This window comes from Neovison vison, chromosome 1 (genome assembly GCF_020171115.1).
Source record: "Neovison vison isolate M4711 chromosome 1, ASM_NN_V1, whole genome shotgun sequence".
Classification (NCBI taxonomy): domain Eukaryota; kingdom Metazoa; phylum Chordata; class Mammalia; order Carnivora; family Mustelidae; genus Neogale; species Neogale vison.
This window is the reverse complement of record NC_058091.1, coordinates 210,917,989-210,941,266: the sequence shown is the minus strand read 5'-3', so window position 1 is coordinate 210,941,266 and position 23,278 is coordinate 210,917,989. Positions and strand designations below refer to the sequence as shown.

General features: G+C 41.8%; 1 protein-coding gene across 8 annotated transcripts; it reads right to left on the bottom strand.

Annotated features, from left to right (window-relative positions):
- Positions 1 to 8,375: 8,375 nt before the first annotated feature.
- ANKRD34B (ankyrin repeat domain 34B) lies at positions 8,376 to 21,468 on the bottom strand. Of its 8 annotated transcripts, none has more exons than XM_044240434.1 (5): positions 21,375 to 21,464; positions 19,502 to 19,585; positions 18,372 to 18,446; positions 16,447 to 16,535; positions 8,376 to 11,355 (listed from the first exon to the last, which is right to left on the bottom strand). In XM_044240434.1, exon 5 carries the CDS (start codon positions 11,331 to 11,333, stop codon positions 9,789 to 9,791), a length of 1,545 nt encoding a protein of 514 aa, XP_044096369.1. In that variant the 5' UTR covers positions 11,334 to 11,355; positions 16,447 to 16,535; positions 18,372 to 18,446; positions 19,502 to 19,585; positions 21,375 to 21,464; the 3' UTR covers positions 8,376 to 9,788. The 8 variants fall into 8 exon arrangements, 7 of the variants coding, with proteins under 7 accessions (XP_044096369.1, XP_044096380.1, XP_044096389.1 ...); XM_044240445.1 differs by having other exon boundaries at positions 18,372 to 18,423; XM_044240454.1 differs by having other exon boundaries at positions 19,502 to 19,588; positions 21,375 to 21,444.
- Between the last annotated feature and the right edge of the window lie 1,810 nt (positions 21,469 to 23,278).

Below are 23,278 nucleotides of genomic sequence, written 5' to 3'. Positions count from 1 at the left end.
CCATGAAGTTCTGATAACCACTTGGAAGAAGGGGGGCAGGATCTAGGAGTTCTTGGGACTTTAGCAGCAGGAGCTCAGGGTCTTTGTTCTAGTGTCTAGTGTTCCCCATTGGTGTCATTCTTTTACTCATGACTGTGACTGCTCCTCTCTCTTCTTTGTACCTACCATCCAGGGACTGTCATTTGTTTAGTCATTTGTGTCTTCAGAGCTCACTGGGGCGTACTGCAGGAGGGAAGGGGACAGGCACTTAATGGATGTCTGATGTGCCGAGGCTGATAATTCAGATAATTCAGAAATGATTTCTACCAGAAGGATCTTACAGTCTAGGTGGGGGAGAGAGACCCATAAACAGTAAGTTGGATATTTGCCATAACCCCCGTGATGGAGCTATGCACCAGGTTGCAGTGACAGCATTTTGCTCAGATTAAGAGAAAACATGTAAGTTGTGTCTTGAATGATGAGTAAGATTCACCGGGTAGACCAAGAGGAGGAAGGGCCTTTCAGACAGATACATAGGAGCAAAGGAACTCTAATTGGGAAAGAGACTGATCGGTTCAAAAAGTATATGGAGGCACCATGCTATGAGGCTGGGCATTTATGCAGTGACCAGATTGATTTTCTCAGCCAAGCAGTTTGCTTCTTTTCTTGTAGGTTATAGGAATCATTGCACCATTTTAAGTAGGGGAGCCTTATTATCAGTATGAGTTAGAAATGTGTTTACAATGCATGAGAAGATTTGGAATTCTAGAAGTGAAAAATGAAACCCTGAGGTAAGGTGATAGCAAAAGGGAATGGAAATGCTCAAGAGGCAGAGGAAAGAGGTTATGAAGGAAGAATTTGTAAGACTTTTTAAACCAGTTGAATGGAGAGTATGGGAGAGAGGCAGAAGTCTACCATATGTGTTTTTCACTTGGGTAACAAAGGTTCAGGTGCTGTTACTAACCCAAACAGAATAGAAAGAGGCCAAGTGGAGCTGTATTTCTCAGTGATTTGTTGATATTGCTCCTTTATACCAACTTGGAAAGAAAACTCAAAATCCCATCTGCCTGCCCCTTAACTCACTTACCTCTTACTCTAACTTTAGGAAGGATGCTCTTCTTTATTTAATTCGACCAGTTTCTTAAAGACCCTCTCCCCCAAGTAATTGCTACTTAACTATGTATTTTTTTAAGGATTTTATTTATTTATTTGACAGACAGAGATCACAAGTAGGCAGAGAGGCAGGCAGAGAGAGAGAGAGGGAGGAAGGAGAAAGCAGGCTCCCCGCCTAGCAGAGAGCAGAGAGCCCAATGCGGGGCTTGATCCCAGGACCCTGAGATCATGACCCAAGCTGAAGGCAGAGGCTTTAACCCACTGAGCCACCCAGGAGCCCCTTTACTATGTTTTAATTATTCCATAATTTTAAATAAGAAAGCTATTTTTGTAGTCCCACCACCAGTGAAGAGAGAAAACAGGACTTGAAAGGGGCTCACTTGGCCTCCTACCCTCTAGGGAGGTTCTTGTTTCTGTGTTTCTGCCCAGTAAGGGGACCAGTCTGACTAAATCTGGTGGCTGAGCACTTCTGGGTTTGCTTGCTACTACAGAATGTTCATGAACGCTGATCATTACCTCTTTCTTCTTTATCTTTTCCTTGGTATGAAAGAATGTAATAAGAGTTCAGAAAATTTAACTGAAATATTGACTGTAAGAATCTGTTGCTACTTTGTGAATTCAAGAGCTAAACAAAAACTCTGGATTAAAGTAGAAAGGCATGACCTTTTCACAGAGCCTGTTGAGCTCAGCGCCTAAACCAGGGTTACTTTGAGGAGTCTTTTCTAACTTCCCCAGGCAGCCCTGTGGGCTTTCTCCTGAGGCACCTCCTCTGCTACGGTATAATTATTCTACAGGCTTGTGTTTTGTTCTCATCTGTGTTGTTTTAGAGGAAGAAACTATTCATTTTAATATGATGTCTGGTCAGAATAGCCCCTTAACAAATAGGATGGATGGATGGATGGATTGATGGATGGGTGGATAGATGGTAGACACAAAACCTCAGTAATTATTGTGACCAGCTGTTCTTACCATGTGGCTGACAAACCCCTCAGTTCCCCTGAGATGCTTTTAGGAGATTCATGAGGTCAGAACCATTTGTGAAATTGTTATTATTCACAAATAATAGCATTTGCCTGTTTCATGTAGACATTTACACTGATATTAGAAAAATAATGGTAGGTTATATTGTTGATGCCTTAGTATAAATCAAGTTCATGGCATCAACTGATAATCATATTCTTCACTGCTACCACTCACATTAAAAAGGAAAAAAAAAGACTTAGAAGTATCATCACTGATTCAGCAAAAATTATTAATTTTTGATGCTGAGTCAAGATTAACATCCCTGAGTTAAGATCTTGGGGCACCCTCTTACACTGTTAGTGGGAATGCAAGCTGACAGCCACTCTGGAAATCAGTATGGAGGTTCCTCTAGACATTAAAAATAGAGATACCCTATGACCCAGTAATTGCACTACGAGGGATTTACCCCAAAGATACAGATGTAGTGAAAAGAAAGGGTATATCCACTCCAATGTTCATAGCATCAATGACCACCTATAGCCAAACTGTTGAAGGAGCTGAGATGCCCTTCAACAGATGAACAGATAAAGATGTGGCTCATATATACAGTGGAATATTACTCAGCCATCAGAAAGGATGAATACCCACTATTTGCATCGACATAGATGGAGCTGGAGGGGATTATGCTAAGTGAAATAAATCAAGCAGAGAAAGACAATTATCATATGGTTTCATTCATATGTGGGATATAAGGAATAGCGTAGAGAACCATAGGCTAGAGAGGGAAAAGTGAATGGGAAGAAATCAGACAGGGAGACAAACCATGAGAGACTCTGGACTCTGGGAAACAAATTGAGGGTTTCAGAAAGGAAGGGGTTGGGAGGGGAGGGGAAACCAGTTGCTGAATATTAAGGAGAGTACATGTAGTTATGAGCACTGGGTGTTATGCACAACTAGTGAATGATTGAACACTACATCAAAAATTAATGATGGCTGAGGGTGCCTGGGTCGCTCAGTGGGTTAAAGCCTCTACCTTCAGCTCAGGTCACACAGAGTCCAGGGGTTGAGCCCTGCATCAGGCTCTCTGCTTAGCAGGGAGCCTAATTCCCCCACCCCCACTCTGCCTGCCTTTCTGCCTAATTGTGATCTTGGTCTGTCAAATGAATACATAAAAATCTTAAAAAAAAAAAACTAAAAATGGCTGGCTGGCTAATTGAACATAATAATAATAATAAAATTAATTTTAAAAAGATCTTGGGGCACCTGTCTGGCTCAGTTGGTAGAGCATGTGACTCTTGGTCTTAGGGGTTATAAGTTTGAGCCCCACATTGAGTGTAGAGATTACTTAAAAATAAACTCTTAAGGGGGTGTCTGGGTGGCTCAGGTGGTTAAGCAGCTGCCTTTGGCTCAGTTCATGATCCCGTGGTCCTGGGATCAAGTCCTGTGTCAGGCTCCCTATGGGGAGTCTGCTTGTCCCTCTCTCTCTGCCCCTTTCTCTGTTCATGCTCTCATTCACTCTCTTTCTTTCAAATAAATAAATAAAATCCTAAAAAAAAATTTTTTTTGGAATCTTAAAACAAGATTAACATCTTGACTCTTTAATAGTCAAGGTGATGAATTGGAAGGTAAATACAAAACAGTTCCGCTGTATACTGACATTCAATGGTAGTCCTAAAGAAAAGCACTTGTTGCAAGCAGAACTAGTCTTTTTTTTTTATGGAAAAAATACTTACTTGAAAGAATTGACAGACTAGTTATTTCATCTTGGGTATTTGGCAAATATTTTCTCAAAAATGAACAAAATGAGTTTGCCTTTTCAAGGAAAACAACTGACAGTATCTGTTGCCAATGACAGAACGTAAACTTTTATAATGAAAAATTAGAATTTGAATAAATTTGAATCAATCATTGTGATTGATTCCCATTGCTTAAGGACTTTTATCTGCTATCAATGCTAATATTAATAAAATGTGCCAACATTTGGAAGATCTACATAACTCAGAGAGTCTTTATTTTCCAAATAGTAACTAATACATGATATTACAAAACAGTGCATGAGTAAGGAATCCTTCCAATTACAGGACAAAACAGTGAAATTTAGTGTAATAGAATATGGAAATTCATTGATATTGTTTCAGATTCCACATTACAGCTAACCTTTGAAGAAACTATCACTTACTCAAGTTTGAGTATAGTATCAAAAAGACTATCCATAATTATCTGAAAAGCCTATTAAGTTATTTCTTCCTTTTCCATTTATGTATCTGTGTGAAACCATATTTTCTTTATATGCTTCAATTAAAACAACATATTACAACAGACTGAATGCAGAAACAGGAGAATCCAGCTGTTTCCTATTAAGCCAAACATTAAAGAGATTTGCAAAAACATAAACCAATACCACTTTTTTCACTAAATGCATTTTGGATGATATAGTTACTTTTCATAAAATATTTATGCTAACATGTATTGGGTTTGTGAAGTTTTCCAGGTTTAAATTTTTTTTAAAGATTTTTTTAAAAATTTATTTGACAGAGACACAGAGAGAGAGGGAACACAAGCAAGAGGAGTGGAAGGGGAAGGAGCAGGCTTCCAACAGAGTAGGGACTCAGATGTGGAGCTTGATCCCAGGACCCTGGGATCATGACCTGAGCTGAAACCAAGAGTTGGACACTTAACCTACTGAGACACCCAAGCACCTCTTTCCAGGTTTAATTTTTAATGTAGCAAACACTGAGATATGTAACCTGGATTTTTTTTTAAAGCTCTTAGGCACCTCAGTTTTTAAGAATGTAAAGGTCCTGAGGCTGTAAGGTTTGAAAACCAAGATCTCCAGATGTTTTAAGTATTCAGAACAGATGGATAAAAAGCTAATGCCACTTCCGCTTTAATCATCCTAAAATCAAGGCATTAAAAAATAATAATAAAATAAAGCCATTATTTCTTTAACTATAAAATGTGTCATTTACATATATTTAATGTATTTGAAATTTAAATACATTTGTGTCTAAATATATTTAATTCTTGAAAAGTAGTTTTATTGGTTTTTAAATTGAACAAAATACATATGGATGGTTTTTAAAAATTCAAACAGTACAAAGATACATTTTAAATTATTTTTGAGTTAAAAGGGATGTATAAGGGACATCTGAGTAGCTCAGTAAGTTAAGTGTCTGCCTTCAGCTCAGGTCATGATCCCAGGGTCCTGGGATGAAGCCCTGCATGAGGCTTCCTGCTCCGAGGGGAGCCTGCTTCTCCCTCTCCTTCTGCCTGCTGCTCCCCCTACTTCGACTCTCTCTCCTCTCAAATATATAAATAAAAAATCTTTTATAAAGGGGTCCTTTGGAAATTTGTAGGGGAAAGAATATAATTATAACCATTGTTTTACCAATTTATCAAATAATCTTTTCAGTTTCCATTTTTCTCAAATTTCTTATCCACACATTTATGGTAATGATAAGAAGCAATAAAATTTCAGAGTGTATATTCTATACATATATACATTATACCCAGTAATGCCAGGCACCTTTCTAAAATGCCTCAATGACAATGATGTTATACTGATGAAAAACTGTCTCCCGGGGCACCGGATGGCTCAGTCAGCTAGGCAGGGTCCTTGCTGAGCAGGGAGCCGGATGTGGGGTTCAGTCCCAGGACCCAGAGAACATGACCTGACTTGAAGGCAGTTGCTTAACCGACTAAGACACGCAGGCACCCAGTAACTGATTTTCTTTCTTCCTTTTTTTTTTTTCTTAAGATTTTATTTATTTATTTGACAGACAGAGATCACAGGTAGGCAGAGAGGCAGCCAGAGAGAGAGGAAGGGAAGCAAGTTCCCCACTAAGCAGAGAGGCCGAAGTGGAGCTCAATCCCAGGACCCTGGGATCATGACCTGAGCCGAAGGCAGAGGCTTTAACCTGCTGAGCCACCCAGGCACCTCAGTAACTGATATTCAAAACCTAAATGTAGCTTACTCATGATCATTACACTTTGACCCAGTATTCCAGCTAATTGAAAGTCTTATAAATTGTTTTGGTTGCTATTTGTTGTGTTAGCTACTCCTGCCAGATTTTCCTTTCCTCACCTTCCCTTTACGACTTGTAGACATTCGGGGTGCCTGGGTGTCTCAATAGTTAAGTGTCTGCCTTCGGCTCAGATCATGATCCCAGGATCCTGGGATCAAGCCCAACATCGGGCTCCCCACTTGGCAGGAAGCCTGCTTTTCCCTCTCCCACTTCTGGTGCTTGTTTCCCCTCTCTCATTGTCTCTCTCTCTGTGTCAAATAAATAAATAAATAAAATCTTAAAAACAACAACAACAACAAAAAAAAAACCTTGTAGACATTCAGGGCGGCCTGGCAGGCTTAGTCAGGGGTAGTGTGTTCAAGCTCCATACTGGGTGTAGAAATTACTTACATACATACATACACTTTTAAAAAAAGAATTATAGACATTCATAGAATGTACACAAGAAGTTAGGATGTCACCTTGGAAAGGCCAATGGAAAGCTCCACTAAATCTAGTGGATTTATCATGGTCCATGTTCTTACCCTTTTGGTGACTTGGAAATCACTTAAAAATGTGACTTAGATCTAAGGAATATTGACATTAAACAAGGCTATATAAACTCAAACATTATTTTATTAAGAATTATGACTTCCAAGAAGACTGTGCCTTCTTGTTTGAAAATGTAGGTTGTTTTATTATTTACATATGTTGAGGCCAACAGGAGACAGTTACATTAAAAACACCATTTGTTACTCACAGTTGTCAAGAGGAGGCAGGGATACCACCTCACACAGGGCCAGTGTGGGGAAGCACCAGGGTCTGCCTGGAGACAGAGTGTGAGGGAAAACTGGGCCAAGACCCTTTATTATAGTTTCTGTAGGAAGGAATGGGTGTGGCAAGGTAATCAGGTTTAGGATTGGCTAGTTTGAATAATTTCAGTGGTTTCTGGGGTGTGGGAGCTGTCACTGGTTGTTTGGTACCTGACCCTGCAGTGACTAGGTAGTAGCCCTGAGAAGGCCTATGAGAGCCTGATAAAGGAGTTGGTTGGTTGGAGTATGGACTCTGAGTTGGCTGGATTGCACATGAAGGATGCATTCTGGGGCAAGTTGTTTTCTATCCCTAGGAATTAGCTAACCTTGGGAGGGGCAGTCCCTCTAGTGTTAGCAAGGCCCCAAAATATCAAAGCATCAGCACATACCAAAACAAAACAAAACAACCCAACAACAACAACAACAAAAAAAAAACAGAAAACAAAACCACCACCAACAACAAAAATCCATGATTAATACAGTTGTCATCACCCTAACAGTTCATTCCTTCCTTTAAACAAGCTATATGGAAATCAAGTTATTAGAAGGCTACATAGTATTTAATCAGAATAAGTGTAGTTAATCATTTGAGATTTTAAAAGGTCCAGGTACTGGATAACTGATGGATACATCTCTACCAAAGAATATGCCAGGCAGGTGTTCATCACCTTTCCTGGCACTGCTTGGATGGGACACTGTCAGCAATTGTCTCTGTAACTAGGACTGCCCTATGTCCTCCCTAGGAGGACACAGTGAATCAGTATTAGCTGTACTCTGTGGAAATCCTAGCCACAAGTAACTAAAAATTGTACCTTTAAAACTAATGAATGAAGGTTCATCACATCTTTAAATTAAAGTTAAATCATACTTATATGTTATGTTAAAATATAACACACACATATATATCTGACTCCTGTTACAAACAACTGTGACTTACCTACCATTGGAATCCCAGTGATATATTCCACTTAATGGAGTGAAAAGTCCCATAGGATGGTTTTACAACCTAACTCAAGGAACCTTAGCCCCTAAATGTTTTCAGGATTGAGAGAAGACTAAAAGCTCTTCCAAATACAGCCAACAAAGGTTTAGTCTTATTAAATATTTTTTGCATATTGGGATTAGAATAGCAACAAACATTATTCTCAGTTTCCTATTAAAGTAACATGTGGCACAATTTCTCCTGAGATTATTTTGAAATATTTGTTAGTATTTGAGATAAATAAAAATGATAATCAAAATAACATTTAAAATTTTTATTGATAACATTTTGTTTCTGAACTAATCTATTTACATATTCTTCCAAACTATATCCTTGCAACTTAAAGCAAGCACTTTTCTCAATATTAAAACTTGCAAAAAGGGTTTAGCTACTTATAAACATCAGGTACAATTCTAAGTTCTGAATCAAAAAATATTTCTAATGTAATTTACAGTAATGTTCTTTAAAACATTAAATGGAAAACCTCTAATTATTTTATTCAAATGAAAGCCACAAAAAAATTAAATAATTACCATGTACATTACACTTGCTTATATCAAATTACCAAGAAAAGCATCATGCCAATTGTTAGGATCTCCTCTACTAATAGAAGGCAAAGAAATAAAGTTGTCTACGTCAGTCATCAAATTAATTCACTCCTGTTTTGTATAATTTGACGTACTCTTTGTTGTAGAACTGCTAGATTGAAATAAGGATTCTTTATATAAACACCACATTTTTAAGTCATTTAGATAATATAGTCATTTTGTAATATTTTATGATAGTAACATGGTACTCATTTATTTTGTTAGAAGTTATTCACAGGTCCTAAATACTAGATGATTGGAATGTCACACTAAGGAAATTATCCTTATTATATAAATGTCTAATAATTACATGTTAGAAATTAAAAGATATTGTTTAATCTTGACCGAATAGTGTATTTTGTAATTAAGTTTCTATTGGCTTCCTAATTTTACCTAACCTAAGAGAATCTAATTATCAGTTTTTCTTTTCTAAAATGAAGCAAGCACATAGTTTCTATTTGTGATAAACCCCCAGATTTTTTTTTTTTTTTGGTTGTCTGGAAAGACAAGAATAATTTGATATAAGTAAAGAGGAATGCTGTTAAACTTCTGCTTTTTCTTGTTATTGGGAACCTATGGATAGACTTAAAAAATAATAGCAGTAATTAAAGGATATGAAGAAAGAATTTATGGGATAACATTAAAGACAAAATAAAACCAAGCAAAAAACAACACACTAACACTTAGCATAGATTATTACTAGCTTATAAAACTCCGATGTGTTATTTGACATTGATAAAGCTGACAACATGAATATTAGCTGCCCAGTATACTATAATGGTTAGCCTTTTAAAATTTTAATTAGATTTCATACACTTGCAATCAACATTTTTAAGAATTAGTTCATTCTTTTTTTATACCTTATACCTTTCCTTATACCATACAGGCTTACTGATTATAGAACACTTTCATTTTTTTTTTAATGCTTTTGGCATCTTGGAAAATTACAATCATTTATTGACTTGTAATGTTAAAAATGTTTATTGATTTGAATGCAGTGTTTCCTAATAAAATACTTGAAAAGTCTGAAATCATCTCCCAACATATTTGACCTTCTTTTTTTTTACTGATTTTTGTTTAAATTAAAAACTTGGGCCACATGAAGGTTGTTATATATTAGAAATTTTGAGAAATACAGCTTTAATTTTGTTTAAATTTCCTTAGTAGAAACTACATATTATTTGTATGTCCACAGTGCCTAGGACAATACGCAGTATATTTTGATGACCCTAACAATCATGGTCTAACCAATTACAAGATTTAAAAGGATGAACATTTGAGAATTCTTCTGTGGTTCCATATTTCTCTGATGTAGACAACTGAACAAAATGTGCTTTCTAGGCATCTCTTAAAAATTTACTAATTGCTTAATTTGTTCTGTTTGCAATGATTGTCTCCTTAACAACATTTTTTTGCTTTTGAATTCTTTAGGGAACATAGGAACTGTTGGCATAAGCACTTTTTGACCACAAGAAAGGAGGCTGGAAATCTTATTATTGGCATTGATATCTGAAATGGGAGGGTGAGGATTCACATTTAAGGGTGGCAGAAATCCTGGTCTGGCTTGAGTAATATTGTGATCTAAAGAGAAAGCTCCTGACCCACGCCTTTCTAAAAGTGCGTGATTTCTCCTGCTCAAGGGACCTGGTGAGATATTCTCCAGCAATTCTCTAGGCCCTGACAGCAAGGAAGGAGATGGCGAGAAGACCTTTTTCTTTCCTATAAGCGCTTTGCCATCTTCTAAAGTTGTAGGGGTAAGACCAGCGGAGAGCTGGGAATCAGAGCTGTAGTGATTTGCCCCTGAGTTTCTTTTTTGAACTATACTTCTTAAGGTGGAAGCAAAGATTGTCTGGTTAGAGTCTGGATCTGGGTCAGCAGGGATTTCAGTGCATTGCTGGCTTCCTTCTGAAAAAAATGCCTGATGATTTATTTCATCGTATGACATCTTTCTTGAGCTGGCCTGATCAAAGGCTCTTAATAAATGTGCCGTGTCTTTTACATCAATACTTTGGTGCCTAGTGATGAAGCGCTTGGAAAGTGCCACCCCATTGGTTTTGTAGGATAATTCTTCCTCTGGAGTAATATCCTGGAGCTCCTCTTGCAAAGAGGCCACCCTGTTTTGGTGCATTAGTAAGGGAGGACTCTTGATCCAGGTTGGAGGTTGGGGTAGCTTGGGCCCATTAGAGGCCACAGCAGGCTTCCTCACAGGGGAGCCTGGGTCCTGTGTATCATCACTACTTCCTGAGAGCTCCAGACCTTTAAGGCCAAAAAAGGTCATTTCCGTTTCAGAAGAATGTGTAAGTGGCAATGAGGCTGTTTTTATGTCTATTTCTGAAGGAGTGGCACAGGAGGCTGGGGAATGACCCCCATCTATATCTACAGGGGGCATATTTAAGTACTGTTTGGTAGTGTGCCTACCAGAGGGGGATTTCGCTGTCGTTATGATAATGACCTCTTTCCCTTTTGCCTTGCAAGCGCTAAGTAGAACTTTCAGGGTTTCTCTATCCTCTGAATTTATAGCATAAACAAGGGCTGAATAACTAGAATGGTCTTGCAAGCTGAGATCAGCCCCATTGTTTAGAAGCAGGGAAACAACTTCAGGACCAGCTTTTTCTAAGCAAGCGTGCATCAAAGCAGTTTTCCCAGATTTGTCCTGTATGTTGGGGTCAGCATTGTTTTCTAATAGGTATTTAACCATTTTGGCTTTACTGACACTCTGGTGATCAACATGTTTGGTCTTACAAGCGATCATTAAAGGTGTTTCTCCACGGTCATTGCTCTCGTTAATGTAGGCACCACCTTCTAGCAAGAGTCTTGTGAGGCGAAGCCGGCTCTGATGGACTGCTTTGATGAGGGAATTTCCATCACTTGAAATTTCTACACCTTCATCCATCTTCAAAAGTCAGAATCAATACCTGGTTATCAAAGAATATGAAGAACAAAAGATCAGCCAGAATCCCAGTCTTCATTCATGTTATTATTCATAGCTTCTGAAATATGTATATATAGAGTAACAGGACATAAATGAGATTGTTAATAATACAGAACACAGTAGTGAATTGCAGAATTAAAGAAATTTTAGAATAGTAACAGCCTGTAGGGAATCACATACTAAAATTTACTTTCAAAATCCACATTGAATATTTATGATATAATACCAGCCTAGTACTTCCCTAAATTCCACATTAATTAAACAGCAATCCTTTTTACTTTACTTTACTTTACTTTCCATTGTGAAAAATATTTTTAAAATAACACTAAAATGTAGATTTAAGGAAAAATTCCAAAATTCTGTGTAATTGCAACTGAATCAATGAAAATACAGATATTTATGGCAGATAAATCTAAAAATTTCTTAGGGTCAAATTACTTACATGTTCTCTTAAGTTAGATAATGCAACTATTATCTAGATTTTCAATTTGAGGAACTTTTTTTCTTTTTAAAGATTTTAAAATTTTATTTACTTATTTATTTTATTTGACAGACAGGGATCACAAGCAGGCAGAGAGGCAGGCAGAGAGAGAGGAGGAAGCAGGCTCCCCGCCAAGCAGAAAGCCTGATTCCAGACTCGATCCCAGGACCCTGAGATCATGACCTGAGCTGAAGGCAGAGGCTTAACCCACTGAGCCACCCAGGTGCCCCAAGGAAATTTTTTTAAAAAGATTTTATTTGTTCATTTGAGAGAGAGAGAGCACGAGCAGAGGAGAGAGGCAGAGGGAGAAGCAGACCCCACTGAACACTGATTGAGCCACCCAGGTGTCCCTCGAGGAACATTTTTTTGTTTTTTAAAGGATGAAAAATCATCTGAACTACAAGACATTAAAATACCTGACACAGTGTCTGGAACTCACACTGAGATGGGAATGGTGAACGTGTGATTATGCATTTTGCTTGATTTCATTATTTAAATCATACACTAGATTATGGATGGGGTTGGTCACATACTGTTTGGTTAAATTTTGACAGAGTACCTTTTTTAAAAAAAATTTTATTTATTTGACACACATAAATCACAAGTAGGCAGAGAGGCAGGCAGAGAGAGAGAGGGAGAAGCAGGCTCCCTGCTGAGCAGAGAGTCCAATGTGGAGCTCGATCCCAGCACCCTGAGATCATGACCTGAGCTGAATACAGAGACTTAACCCACTGAGCCACCCAGGCACCCCTTGACAGAGTACCTTTGCTCTGAAAAAGGAGTTTTCTAGGCTAAAAATATGAATAAGGACATGTAGTGTTTAGAAACATTTTTCTATCACTAAAACTAAAAATTATGTTTAATTTATTTAAATAATTTAGATTCAAACTCCTTCAACAGATAATTCCATTAGTTGAATAAGAATTATGTCTTTGGGGCACCTGGGTGGCTCAGTGGGTTAAGCCGCTGCCTTCGGCTCAGGTCATGATCTCAGGGTCCTGGGATGGAGTCCCACATCAGGCTCTCTGCTCAGCAGGGGGCCTGCTTCCCTTCCTCTCTATCTGCCTGCTTCTCTGCCTACTTGTGATCTCTGTCTGTCAAATAAATAAATAAAATCTTAAAAAAAAAAAAAAAGAATTATGTCTTTGGGGGTGCCTGGCTGGCTTAGGTGGAAGAACATCATAAAACTTTTGATCTTGGGGACATGATTTCAAGCCCCATGTTGGGTGTAGAGCTATTAAAAAAAATTATGTCTTTTATCTAGAGCTGAGGAAATGTTTGTCTCTGAACAATACTTAGAGCTGGGTAGAAAAATCCAATAGAGTTCATATAATATTTAAATCTATTTTATTTAATGAGGTAGGTTTTAGAAATTGAGAAGTATTATTTATTCCATGTAATTACTTTTAAATTAACATTATGGGACATGAATTTTTTTTATTGGATAATGGAATAGATAATTAATATAGTGACCTCTTAATGGATAGAAAAAGAGATGAAGGTAATAAAGAAAATGAAGAGGGGAAAAAAGACATGCACACAGAACTTAGAATCTAAGTGTTAAATAGCTGCAAGCTCCTGTTATGTCCTGTGCACTGGCTACAAGGCACATGCCCTAGCCTGCAGAGCTTGCTCAGTCGTTTGGAAGAGATACTAAATAAGCAGCTGGTTATGAGTTAAAGTCATGAAAATATACAGGCTTGGGGCACCTGGGTGGCTCAGTCATTAAGCATCTGCCTTCAGCTCAGGTCATGATCCCCGGTCCTGGGATGGAGCCCCACGTTGGGCTCCCTGCTCCATGGGAAGCCTGCTTCCCCCGCTCCTGCTCCCCTTGCTTGTGTTCCCTCTCTTGCTGTGTCTGTCTCCCTGTCAAATAAATAAATAAAATATTTTTTTAAAGAAGTCTATACAGGCTTTGGTGGTTTAGAGACTGAGGGGCTTCACAGAGGGCAGCCATTTGAGCTGGGTCTTAAAGATTGCACAAGAGTTTGGTAAGCAGATAAAGTAGGAAGAGAGAAGTAAAGAATGTTCTTTGTGCAAAAACCTAAAGGCTCAAAATAGTTATTTATCATAAATCAGGCTCTATTTATGCTGATATAACCAAACTTTAGAAAAATATTTTAGCAGATGGTTATAGTTAGGGTAAATATGGCAGAACACACACATTTAATTTTGCCTCTTCCTGAACAATCCTCTGAAACTAAAGATTTAATTTTATTTTTTATTTAAAATTTTTTTAAGATTGTATTTTTATTTGTTTAAAGATTTTATTTATTTATTTGAGAGAGAGAGAACACAAGCAAGGAAGAAGGGCAGAGGGAGAGGGAGAAGCAGACCCCCCACTGAACAGGGACCTGGATGCAGGGTTCGATCCCAGGACTCTGGGATCATGACCTCAGCCGAAAGCAAATGCTTAACCAATGGAGCCAGCCAGGTACCCCAAGGTTTTATTTTTAAGTAATCTCTTCACCCAACATAGGGTTCCAAGTCACAACCCTGAGATCAAGAGTTGCACATTCCACTGACTGAGCCAGCCAGGTGCCCCAAGAATTTTTAAAAGACATAAATTCATAAGGATAGCAGGAAAAGGAGACAACGGCAATATTTTGAAAGCCAGAAAGCGGATGGGCCAGTATTAAGCAATTTAGCCAACCTGAGAAGGCTGTGCCTCAGATCATTCATGATAAAGCTGAGAACTCAGCCCACATACACTCCAGAATCTTCGCAAGAGGCAGTAACAGCAGAAGTTCTAGAACTGGGCGGGTGGCGGCAGTGGTGGAGAGTATAGCTAAAATAATGAGTACTAGGGGTGCCTGGGTGGCTCAGTGAGTTAAGCCTCTGCCTTCAGCTCAGGTCATGATCTCAGGGTCCTCGGATCAAGGCCTGCATCAGGCTCTCTGCTCAGGGAGAGCCTGCTTCCCCCTCTTTCTCTTTCTCTGCCTGCCTCTCTGACTACTTGTGATCTCTGTCAAATAAATAAATAAAATATTTTTTAAAAAATAATGAGGACTAGGTGAAAAGCTGTTAGGAGAAGCAGTTACATCCCTTGGTCCTCACCAACCGAAGTGTGATCCTACCTTGGACCAGCAGCTTCACCACCATTACCTGAGGCTTCATCTCAGGTTGCATCTTGGATCTATTGAATCAGAGCCTACATTTTAATTAGATCCTTGGGTGATTTATACATGCATTGAAATTTGACTGCCTCGGGTGATTCTTCTACTCCAAGCCAGTAAGAGATAGGATATTAATCCTCCCACTTGAGTTGTTCTTTATTCTGGAGAGACCTTTATTCTTCAGAAATGATGAAATTGAAGGGTCTCTGGACTGGAAGGTACCTGACATATTTGAGAACTAGAAAACAGGGACTAAGTGACTGAAAGCTCACTGATCACTGAATGAAGAGACTCAGAGCCTTCTCCCCAATTCCACTCTAAGCTGGCAGCCTGTACCCTTATTATGCAGCAGAATATTGCTATACTCTTCTGTTGAGAATCTGACCCACTGAAAAGAAAATACGAAGAGTACTAACCACAGGGATTCCCTAACATGCCGCTCAGATCATCCTACAGCAAGGTTTAAGGATTACAAGCCTCACCCATGTGCTCCAGTCTTCTCATCAGCTTTTTAATCCAAGCCTTTTAATCCTGAACAGATAATCAAAATAAAACACAAAACAAAATAGAAAAGCCTCTTCCATTAGAGACCAGACACATAGAGAAAAAGCAACTTGGAGGAGACAGATACTAGGAAGATAAAAACTTCAAAAGCTCTTTATCTTTAGATATAAGCTGTTGTAACCATGAAACAAAAACAAAGTTCTAGGAAAAAGAGTATTCAGAGACTATTAAAAAGCATTCTCAAAAGGCAAAAACAGGCACACCTGGGTGGCTCAGTTGGTTGAGTAACTGCCTTCGGCTCAGGTCATGATCTCAGGGTCGTGGGATCAAGCCCCGCATCGGGCTCTCTGCTCATTGGGGAGCCTGCTTCCCCCTCTCTCTCTGCCTGCCTCTCTGCCTACTTGTGCTTTCTCCCTCTCTGTCAAATAAATAAATAAAATCTTTGGGGGGGAAAAAAGGCAAAAACACCATACAAACTGCAAAACTAAATAGGTTTAGATGACAATATTGATAAAAATCTCTAACACTTCAACAAAAAGAATAGAGGGGGACAAAGGAAAATTAGAGGTCTACACTAGGAAATTCAACATTCAACTACTAGAAGTTCTGCCAAGCCAAGCTTGCTGAGCTTGATCCCAGGCCCCAGGGTTCATAACCTGAGCTAAAGGCAGATTGAGCTCCCCAGGTGCCCCATTCCATAATTAAAATTTGAAAGAGTGATATGTTTATGACATCATTCAGTTCTGTGTTATCAATAGTATTTATGCCTACACTTTCAAGGAGTTTCAACTAGGGAGCTCCTGAAGGGCGGTATTCAAAAGAATATACTTACTCATTCTACTCTAGTATCACTCATGATGTTAAGCAAAGGAACTATTCCATATATACATACATAAGTACAATGAAAGTGAATGCTACGTTTTTCATTCCCCTGTGCAATATTCTATGAAAGCTGTTCCAAAGCCAGGCATACCTGCAATTTGAGACCTTAGGAATATAGGATTGGTTGACAGCTTGGATCCCACCAGAGGTCTATTCTGACTGCAAAGCATCTGAAAAGAGCTAGCAAAAAAACCCTTCTTTTAGCATTTTTCATATACTAATGTGTTTAATAAAGCAAAGAGATGTAGAGAAATTAGCTGGAACACAATGTCAAATATAGAAACCATTTGGTAACCACAGTTGGAGAAGAGATACAGTATCAGTCACATAAAAACACCTTTGACCAAAAGTGGCATTTGAGAAACATATTCAAATAAGAACAAGTTTGCCAGATAGCAGATTTCTTTTTTTATTTTTTTTAGATTTTATTTATGTATATGACAGGGAGAGAGAGAGGGAGCACAAAGAGGGGGAGCAGCAAAGAGAGAGGGAGAAGCAGGCTCCCTGCCCTACATGGGGCTCAATCCCAGGACCCTGAGCTGAAGGCAGACACATAACCAACTGAGCCACCCAGGCACCCCATAGATTTCAATACTGTATTCTCATATAGTTTCTAGTGTCAGGGCCAGTCTTATTTGTTTGTTTTTTAAAAAGTCTTTTTTTAAAAAAAGATTTTATTTATTTGACAGAGAGAGAGATCACAAGTAGGCAGAGAGGCAGGCAGAGAGAGAGGGGAGAGCAGGCTCCCTGCTGAGCAGAGAGCCCGATGTGGAGCTCGATCCCAGGACCCTGAGATCATGACCTGAGCCAAAGGCAGAGGCTTAACCACTGAGCCACCCAGGAGCCCCTGTTTAAAAAAAAAGTCATAAGAATCTTTTGGAAAGACTTTCAAATCTTTTCACTCAACCTCATGTAAATGTTTTCTCCACAACACTAAACCTGACAACTTTCTGTCATAACTTTGTCTCACCAAGGTTAGTGTCAGAAGGTTCTGGGAAAAGAAGAAGAGCCGGCAATGTACTGCTGACTGGGCTGCTTGAGGGGTGCAGTGGCCCACTGTGGTCCTGCAGAAAAGGCGGGTGTTGTTGGTCCCAGGGCTCTCTGAAGAACCTGGGCAATGGCACCAACTAGCTACTGGCAACTAGTGAATCTGTCTCATGGATGTAGGCATACCCCCTTTAGAACTGTCTAGAATAGGGCACCTGGGTGGCTCAGTGGATTAAGCCACTGCCTTCGGCTCAGGTCATGATCTCAGGGTCCTGGGATTGAGTCCCACATCAGGATCTCTGCTCAGCAGGGAGCCTGCTTCTCTCTCTCTGCTTGCCTCTCTGTCTACTTGCGATCTCTCTGTCAAGTAAATAAATAAAATCTTTAAAAAAAAGAAAAAGCTGTCTAGAATAAAAACAGCAACAGAGCCTTACTCTTTGTTCATTTTAAAGGCTTCTAAATCCCCTTGGGTTGCTCACTTTTTAAACTGTTCACATTTAATAGAACAATTCTAAAACTGTTTAAAGTTCACGGAGCAAAAAGCTGTCAGATACACATGAATTGTCCACATGAATACACGCTTGTGTTCCTAGTGTCTCATATCATATTCAGTTCCTTATTGGGACAATCCCCTTGTCTTTAAGCCTTTTCTCTCTTCCAATTCTTTTATCACGGTCATCCACTTGCACATCAAAAATGCTGAAACTGAAGCTCAATTTTTCTACTCTTCATAAAGCTAAACCCTACCTGTGACGATTACATCTCTAGCCTACAATTATCCTGGTTCAGGAATGTTCTTGCTTCCTGTCTCATTCTGTGAAACATCCTCACAGAGCACCCACGGCTGACACTGTATTAACATTCAGTCAGGAAAAAAAAAACAAAAAAAAACCATTCAGTCAGACCCTTTGTTATAATATAGCATATAAATAATCCCCACACTCAGCTACACCTTCCAAATAGATAACAGGTCAACTGGAGAAAGTTCTGGACTCAGACCCACATTTCCATCTTGACTCCCCTACTTACGAGCTGTACACCACCGTCAGATCTCTTAGCCTCTCAGTCTTGGGTCCCTCTTCTGTAACATGACAAGGATCAAACCTTTATTCAAGGCAGGGAGGGGGTGGGAGGAGGTGATGAAATCAGATGTCTAGAAAAAGACTTTCCTATTGTGCCTCACTACTACTCAGTGTATTCTTTTTAAAAATTCTATCTCAGAATTTAGCCTTCTTTTATTTTTATCATGTCATTTCACAGGCTACTTAAATAACATAAAATATTAAAAATTTTTAAAAGATCTGTAAATAATGTTTTGTAAACATAAATGGAATCTATTAAGTGAATATGGAAAAAAGATAACCTTAAATGTATTTTCCTTATAACTTTCAAATACAATAATTTCCACATATTATAAGATTAATTATTAAACAGCTGGACAAATTCCTTTTTATTTTAAAATTAGAATGTCTTTAACATCATTTATGATTCATCATGGCATATTTACTATACTCTTTTTGTGCCTCTCTCTACTTCCAAGACTTCACAGAAATTACAGTTTGGTTACTTAAAAATTAAAAATATATATATACTGTGAAGAACGAAAACTTGGGAAGAGATGTATCATCAGATGACAGATACCAGGCAAACTTTGGAAACAGAATGGGGATGGTGGTGTGGTAAACTGCCTTAGCATAACAGAGGCATAACAGAGGTGGCCCCATGACTAGGAGCCAGGTGACCCACAGGCCCTGGGAAGTTCAGTGCTGAGAGGCCCCACGTGACACAGAAAGTGGCAATGAGGTACAGGGCTGACAGTGAGGATGGTTTGACATCTCTGGACAAATCTACTGGACTCCCAGTTACTTTTCTCCACCCCAAGTAGATAACCACTCTTCTCGGCAAGAAAACAAGATTTATTCTCTGAGCACATCGATCAGAAAGGCTAAAAATAGGGGATAAAGTGAGAGTTTACAGGCTGAATTCCCAGACCTCTGCTCTGCTAGCAGGAGACTAGAAGGCCAGGAAAAAAAGGAAGTAAAAAAAGCACTGGGTCTTAAAATTATGAGCCCTATTAAAAATCTCTTGATAAATGAAGCAATTCAAATAACTACATTTGCCCCTCTAGACACCCACTCTAAATGGAAATAGAAAGTTACCTGAAAACGTTATTCAAAATTTCATACTTCACTTATGCCTTTTCTCTCCCTGGATGAGTTTTTTTGTCAGCCAGATGTCAGTTCCTGCTGAAGGAAATCAAAGCTATTCAGAGTTACATAAATACCAATAATTTGTTCCACACATCTCTCCCCTTCGGAGTCTAGTTTTTTAATTCCTTGTTGAGACATCCCTACAGTGTTTGTTTGGTTAATTACATTTCAGCGATTATGAGTAAAAGTGTCTGGAGTGGATCCCATGCACGGCAGTCCTGTGTATACAGGCCAAGGCTTGCCCTGCAAGGATGCTGGGGTTGAAAGGGCCACAGCGCTCACCTGGTCCAGCCCTCCCCCACCCCACACCAGTCCACTCAGCTGAGTAGGCCGAGGAAGGAAGAGTGGGAGAACTCCCAGTCATTCCTCTTATTCGCCTGCTCACCAGGACTTAATTAGATCTTCCTGTGTCCTTTCCTTCAGGTTTCTCTTCTGTTTCCTTGCTTCTTGGATACCAGCTTCCCACAGAATAGGGTTCTGTTCTGAGTACCTGATTTGAGTGGTATCAATAATGGTAGTGCCACACGGGCTGAGGTATTTTAGAAGCCTTTTTAGAGATGACAAGCTTGGCCTTCCCTGTGGCTCTTTCTCTCCAAGCCACCCCATTTTCCTTGCATGCAGAGAGAAATGTTATTTTCCTTTCAGATTCTTACCCTACCTCCGAATAGGATCAGTGTTCCCTCCCATAAAGGGCCATGGTGGGAGAGGGCGGCAAGCAGGGGGGTGGACAGTAATAAATGGATTTCAAGCTGGATATTCAGCGCTTCACTCTTGCCCTGGGTCGTCCTCTCTTTGTGCTGCCCACAAGGGGACGGAAGCTCAGAAGGAGCAGCAAGTTGCATGTATCAGAGATTGGGGCTCTCTTTATTCCCAAGTTACCAACCCTTGGGAAGCCAATCCTCGGAGGTTCATCCTAAAATGGGGATAGTTGTCAACAGAAGATGATTGTGAAAATTTTAGAAGATCCTGATATAATTGCCCTTTAGGAATTAAATAAACATCCATTTCTAAACATGCATCACTAAATATGAATCCTGGGCTGATGGGGTCTGACAACTGGGAGGCCAAAGTGCCTACACTAATGGGCTTCCTATCTCTGCAGGCATAATCACATGGAGAGCTTATTACAAATGAGGTTTCAGGCTCCAGTCCCACATAGTCCCACATAGTCCCACATAGGGGACGCTTCCTAGGCAGACTTGGAGAAAATCTGTGACAAACTCTTCCTTCTTCATTCTAGTCTCACTTCCTATTTGCTGTCAAACCCCGCTTCAGGCTGGAACGAGGATGCAAAGGGCAGAGATGATGGCCACGGTCTAGAAAGGGATAAAGGAGCCCACAGGGCTAGAGAAGAGTACAGCCTTGACTTAGGACGGGCCAGGCCCTGGAGGTTTGCAGTCCCACCCTTCCCAGACAGGTCTGAAAAAAAATCCAGAGGTACAGTGGGCAGCCCAAGGCCGGGATGTGGGGGCTAGTGGCACTTAGAATGAAGCAAGTCGGCCTGCCACAAGCAGAACATGTGTCTTCTTGCCATGCAAGCAAAGGGGCAAAGCCAGAACAAAAGACGCACCGGAGATTGTCCCAGGAAACGTAAAGACTTGCTAAGAAAAGTGTTCTTCTCTGGCACCAGCTTAAGAAATATTTCGAAACTGCCCAAGGGAAGGAGTGAGTAGCTAGTAAGGTTTGCTCGGTTTGCTCAGACAAAGCCAAAAAGGGCTGGTGTCTCTTAGTTACTTGTATGTCCCCTAGGCCTCTGGGCTAGGTCCCCACCTCTCTCAGCAGACACCCCTCCCAGCACACACGCAGACACGCAAACCTATACCTCCAAGTCTCCGGGAGCCAAGGTGATCGGATTTCCAAGCTGTTGAGGATTCTGGTAGCGTCTCCACAGTCCCCGCTGGCTCCGGGAACCAAGCTTGTTTCCTCAGTTTGTCCTGAGAGCGAGAGCGAGCGAGTCCGTGGTGCTGTCGGAGAAGGGCAAAGGAAGGTGACTGGGGCGACAGCGCCGGGGCACCGATGGGGGCGGGGTGTGCGTTGTGTCGCCTCGTCTCTAAGACAAGACAGGCAGCCGGCGAGCTGAGGCGATCGCCATCCACGTGAAGGGGTTCTGCCCAGAGCCGCAGCCGTGCTGTGCCCGCACCGCCAGGCCGGAGAACTCGGCCCTCCCTTGGGAAATGGCGCGTCCGAGGGGAGCAGCCATTGCCCCCATCCCTGGGCAGGGGCACCTCTGGACCTCAGACCTCCCGTAAGGGGGTTCGGGGTCCTCGTGCCAAGGCGGTGCGCGCCCGAGAGACGCCTGGACCGGGCTGCCCGTCCCCGTATGACTCCCATTTGTCGAGCCAGTGATTGCAAACAGCTCGGCAGCCCCCAGCCCGCCTCCCGCGCCCAGCCAGTACCTCCCGCCTCCCAGCGGCCGGAGGCACCTGCGGAGACGCGCGCAAGTCGGGCCCCCAGACCCGCGCGCTCCTGCGGCCTCGCGCGCGCCGTTCCCGCTGCGGCGCTAACCCGCGCCCGCGAGCCCTTGCCCGGATGCTCCCTGACATCCCGCAGCCGCGGGGCTGCCCCTATCCACTCTCCCGCGCTGCAAGGCCGAGTAGGAGGCGAAACCCGTATCCCCGGCGGGGTGCAAGCCCGAGCCGCTGCAAAGCCCGAGCCAAAAGCAGGCAGGGATTGCGGGAGAGGGGAGAGCAGACTCGGGTGGAGTCTGGACAGGCCCCTGCCCACCAGCAGCCTTCGGTTGACGCCTGGTCTCCGTCCCCGCTCAAGGCACTGCAGTGTCAGGGTGCGCGGGAGGTGCGGGCTCCCAGGGCCTGAGCGTACCCGCCGGGGCGCACGGAGGCCGCGGGGCCCCAGGCAGCGCCCTCCATCTCCTCCTCCCGGCAGCCAACACGCCGAACCAAAGTTTCTCCAAGTGCAGCCCGCAGAGACGCCGTCGCACACGAACCTGGGACGCGCTGTCAAGTCGGCGTCGGCGCCTCCCACCCACGGGTAGCCTCGGACCCTCCGCGCCAGTCTCCGGGCTGCCGTCCGGGCTGGCTTGTCTTCGGGGTCTCCTCAGCGGTTGGAGTCACGGATCCCGGTAGGTGCTGCCCTGTCCACGCCCCTGCTCGGCTGAGAGAGCTGGGCGGCTGGCCGGGAGCCGCGAAGCGTCGGAGCGGGGGCCGGGAGGCGCGCACCTCGCCAGACGCCCGGGCTGTGCAGCGTTTCCGCTGGGGGTGACGCTGCGCGGCAGGTGGGGGCGGCGGGGCCAAAGTCTGTTAGGACCCCGGCGCTAAAGTCTGTCTCTGAAGCTCCGCCCTTTGTCCCCAAAAGTAGCCCCACCACACGCACACATACACCTCACCGCAGCCGCGGCGCTTTGGCGGGGCCGGCTTTGCCCAGGGCAGTGGCGGCAGGGTCTTCTCCACTGCAGGGAGACCGCCACCCCTACATCCCGGCTTCTGGTTTCCCCTGTCCACACCTGCGTCTCTCCCTGCAGGTTATATTCGACCAGGCTGGCCCTGTATGTGACTCCCACGGCTCCTTCTTCCCCCTTCTCGTCCTTCTATCCGCTTTAGATAGAACCTGAGTCTCGCTTCGGGTTGGGCTGTTGGAAGGAGCAATCGTTCTTTTAATATGAGTTTATAACTTTATTACACTGTTATTAAAACATTAATGTAACACTTTAACAAAATGTGTATTTTATGTGTTAAACTGTGCCGTAGTGGTCTTAACTCTTCATTTACC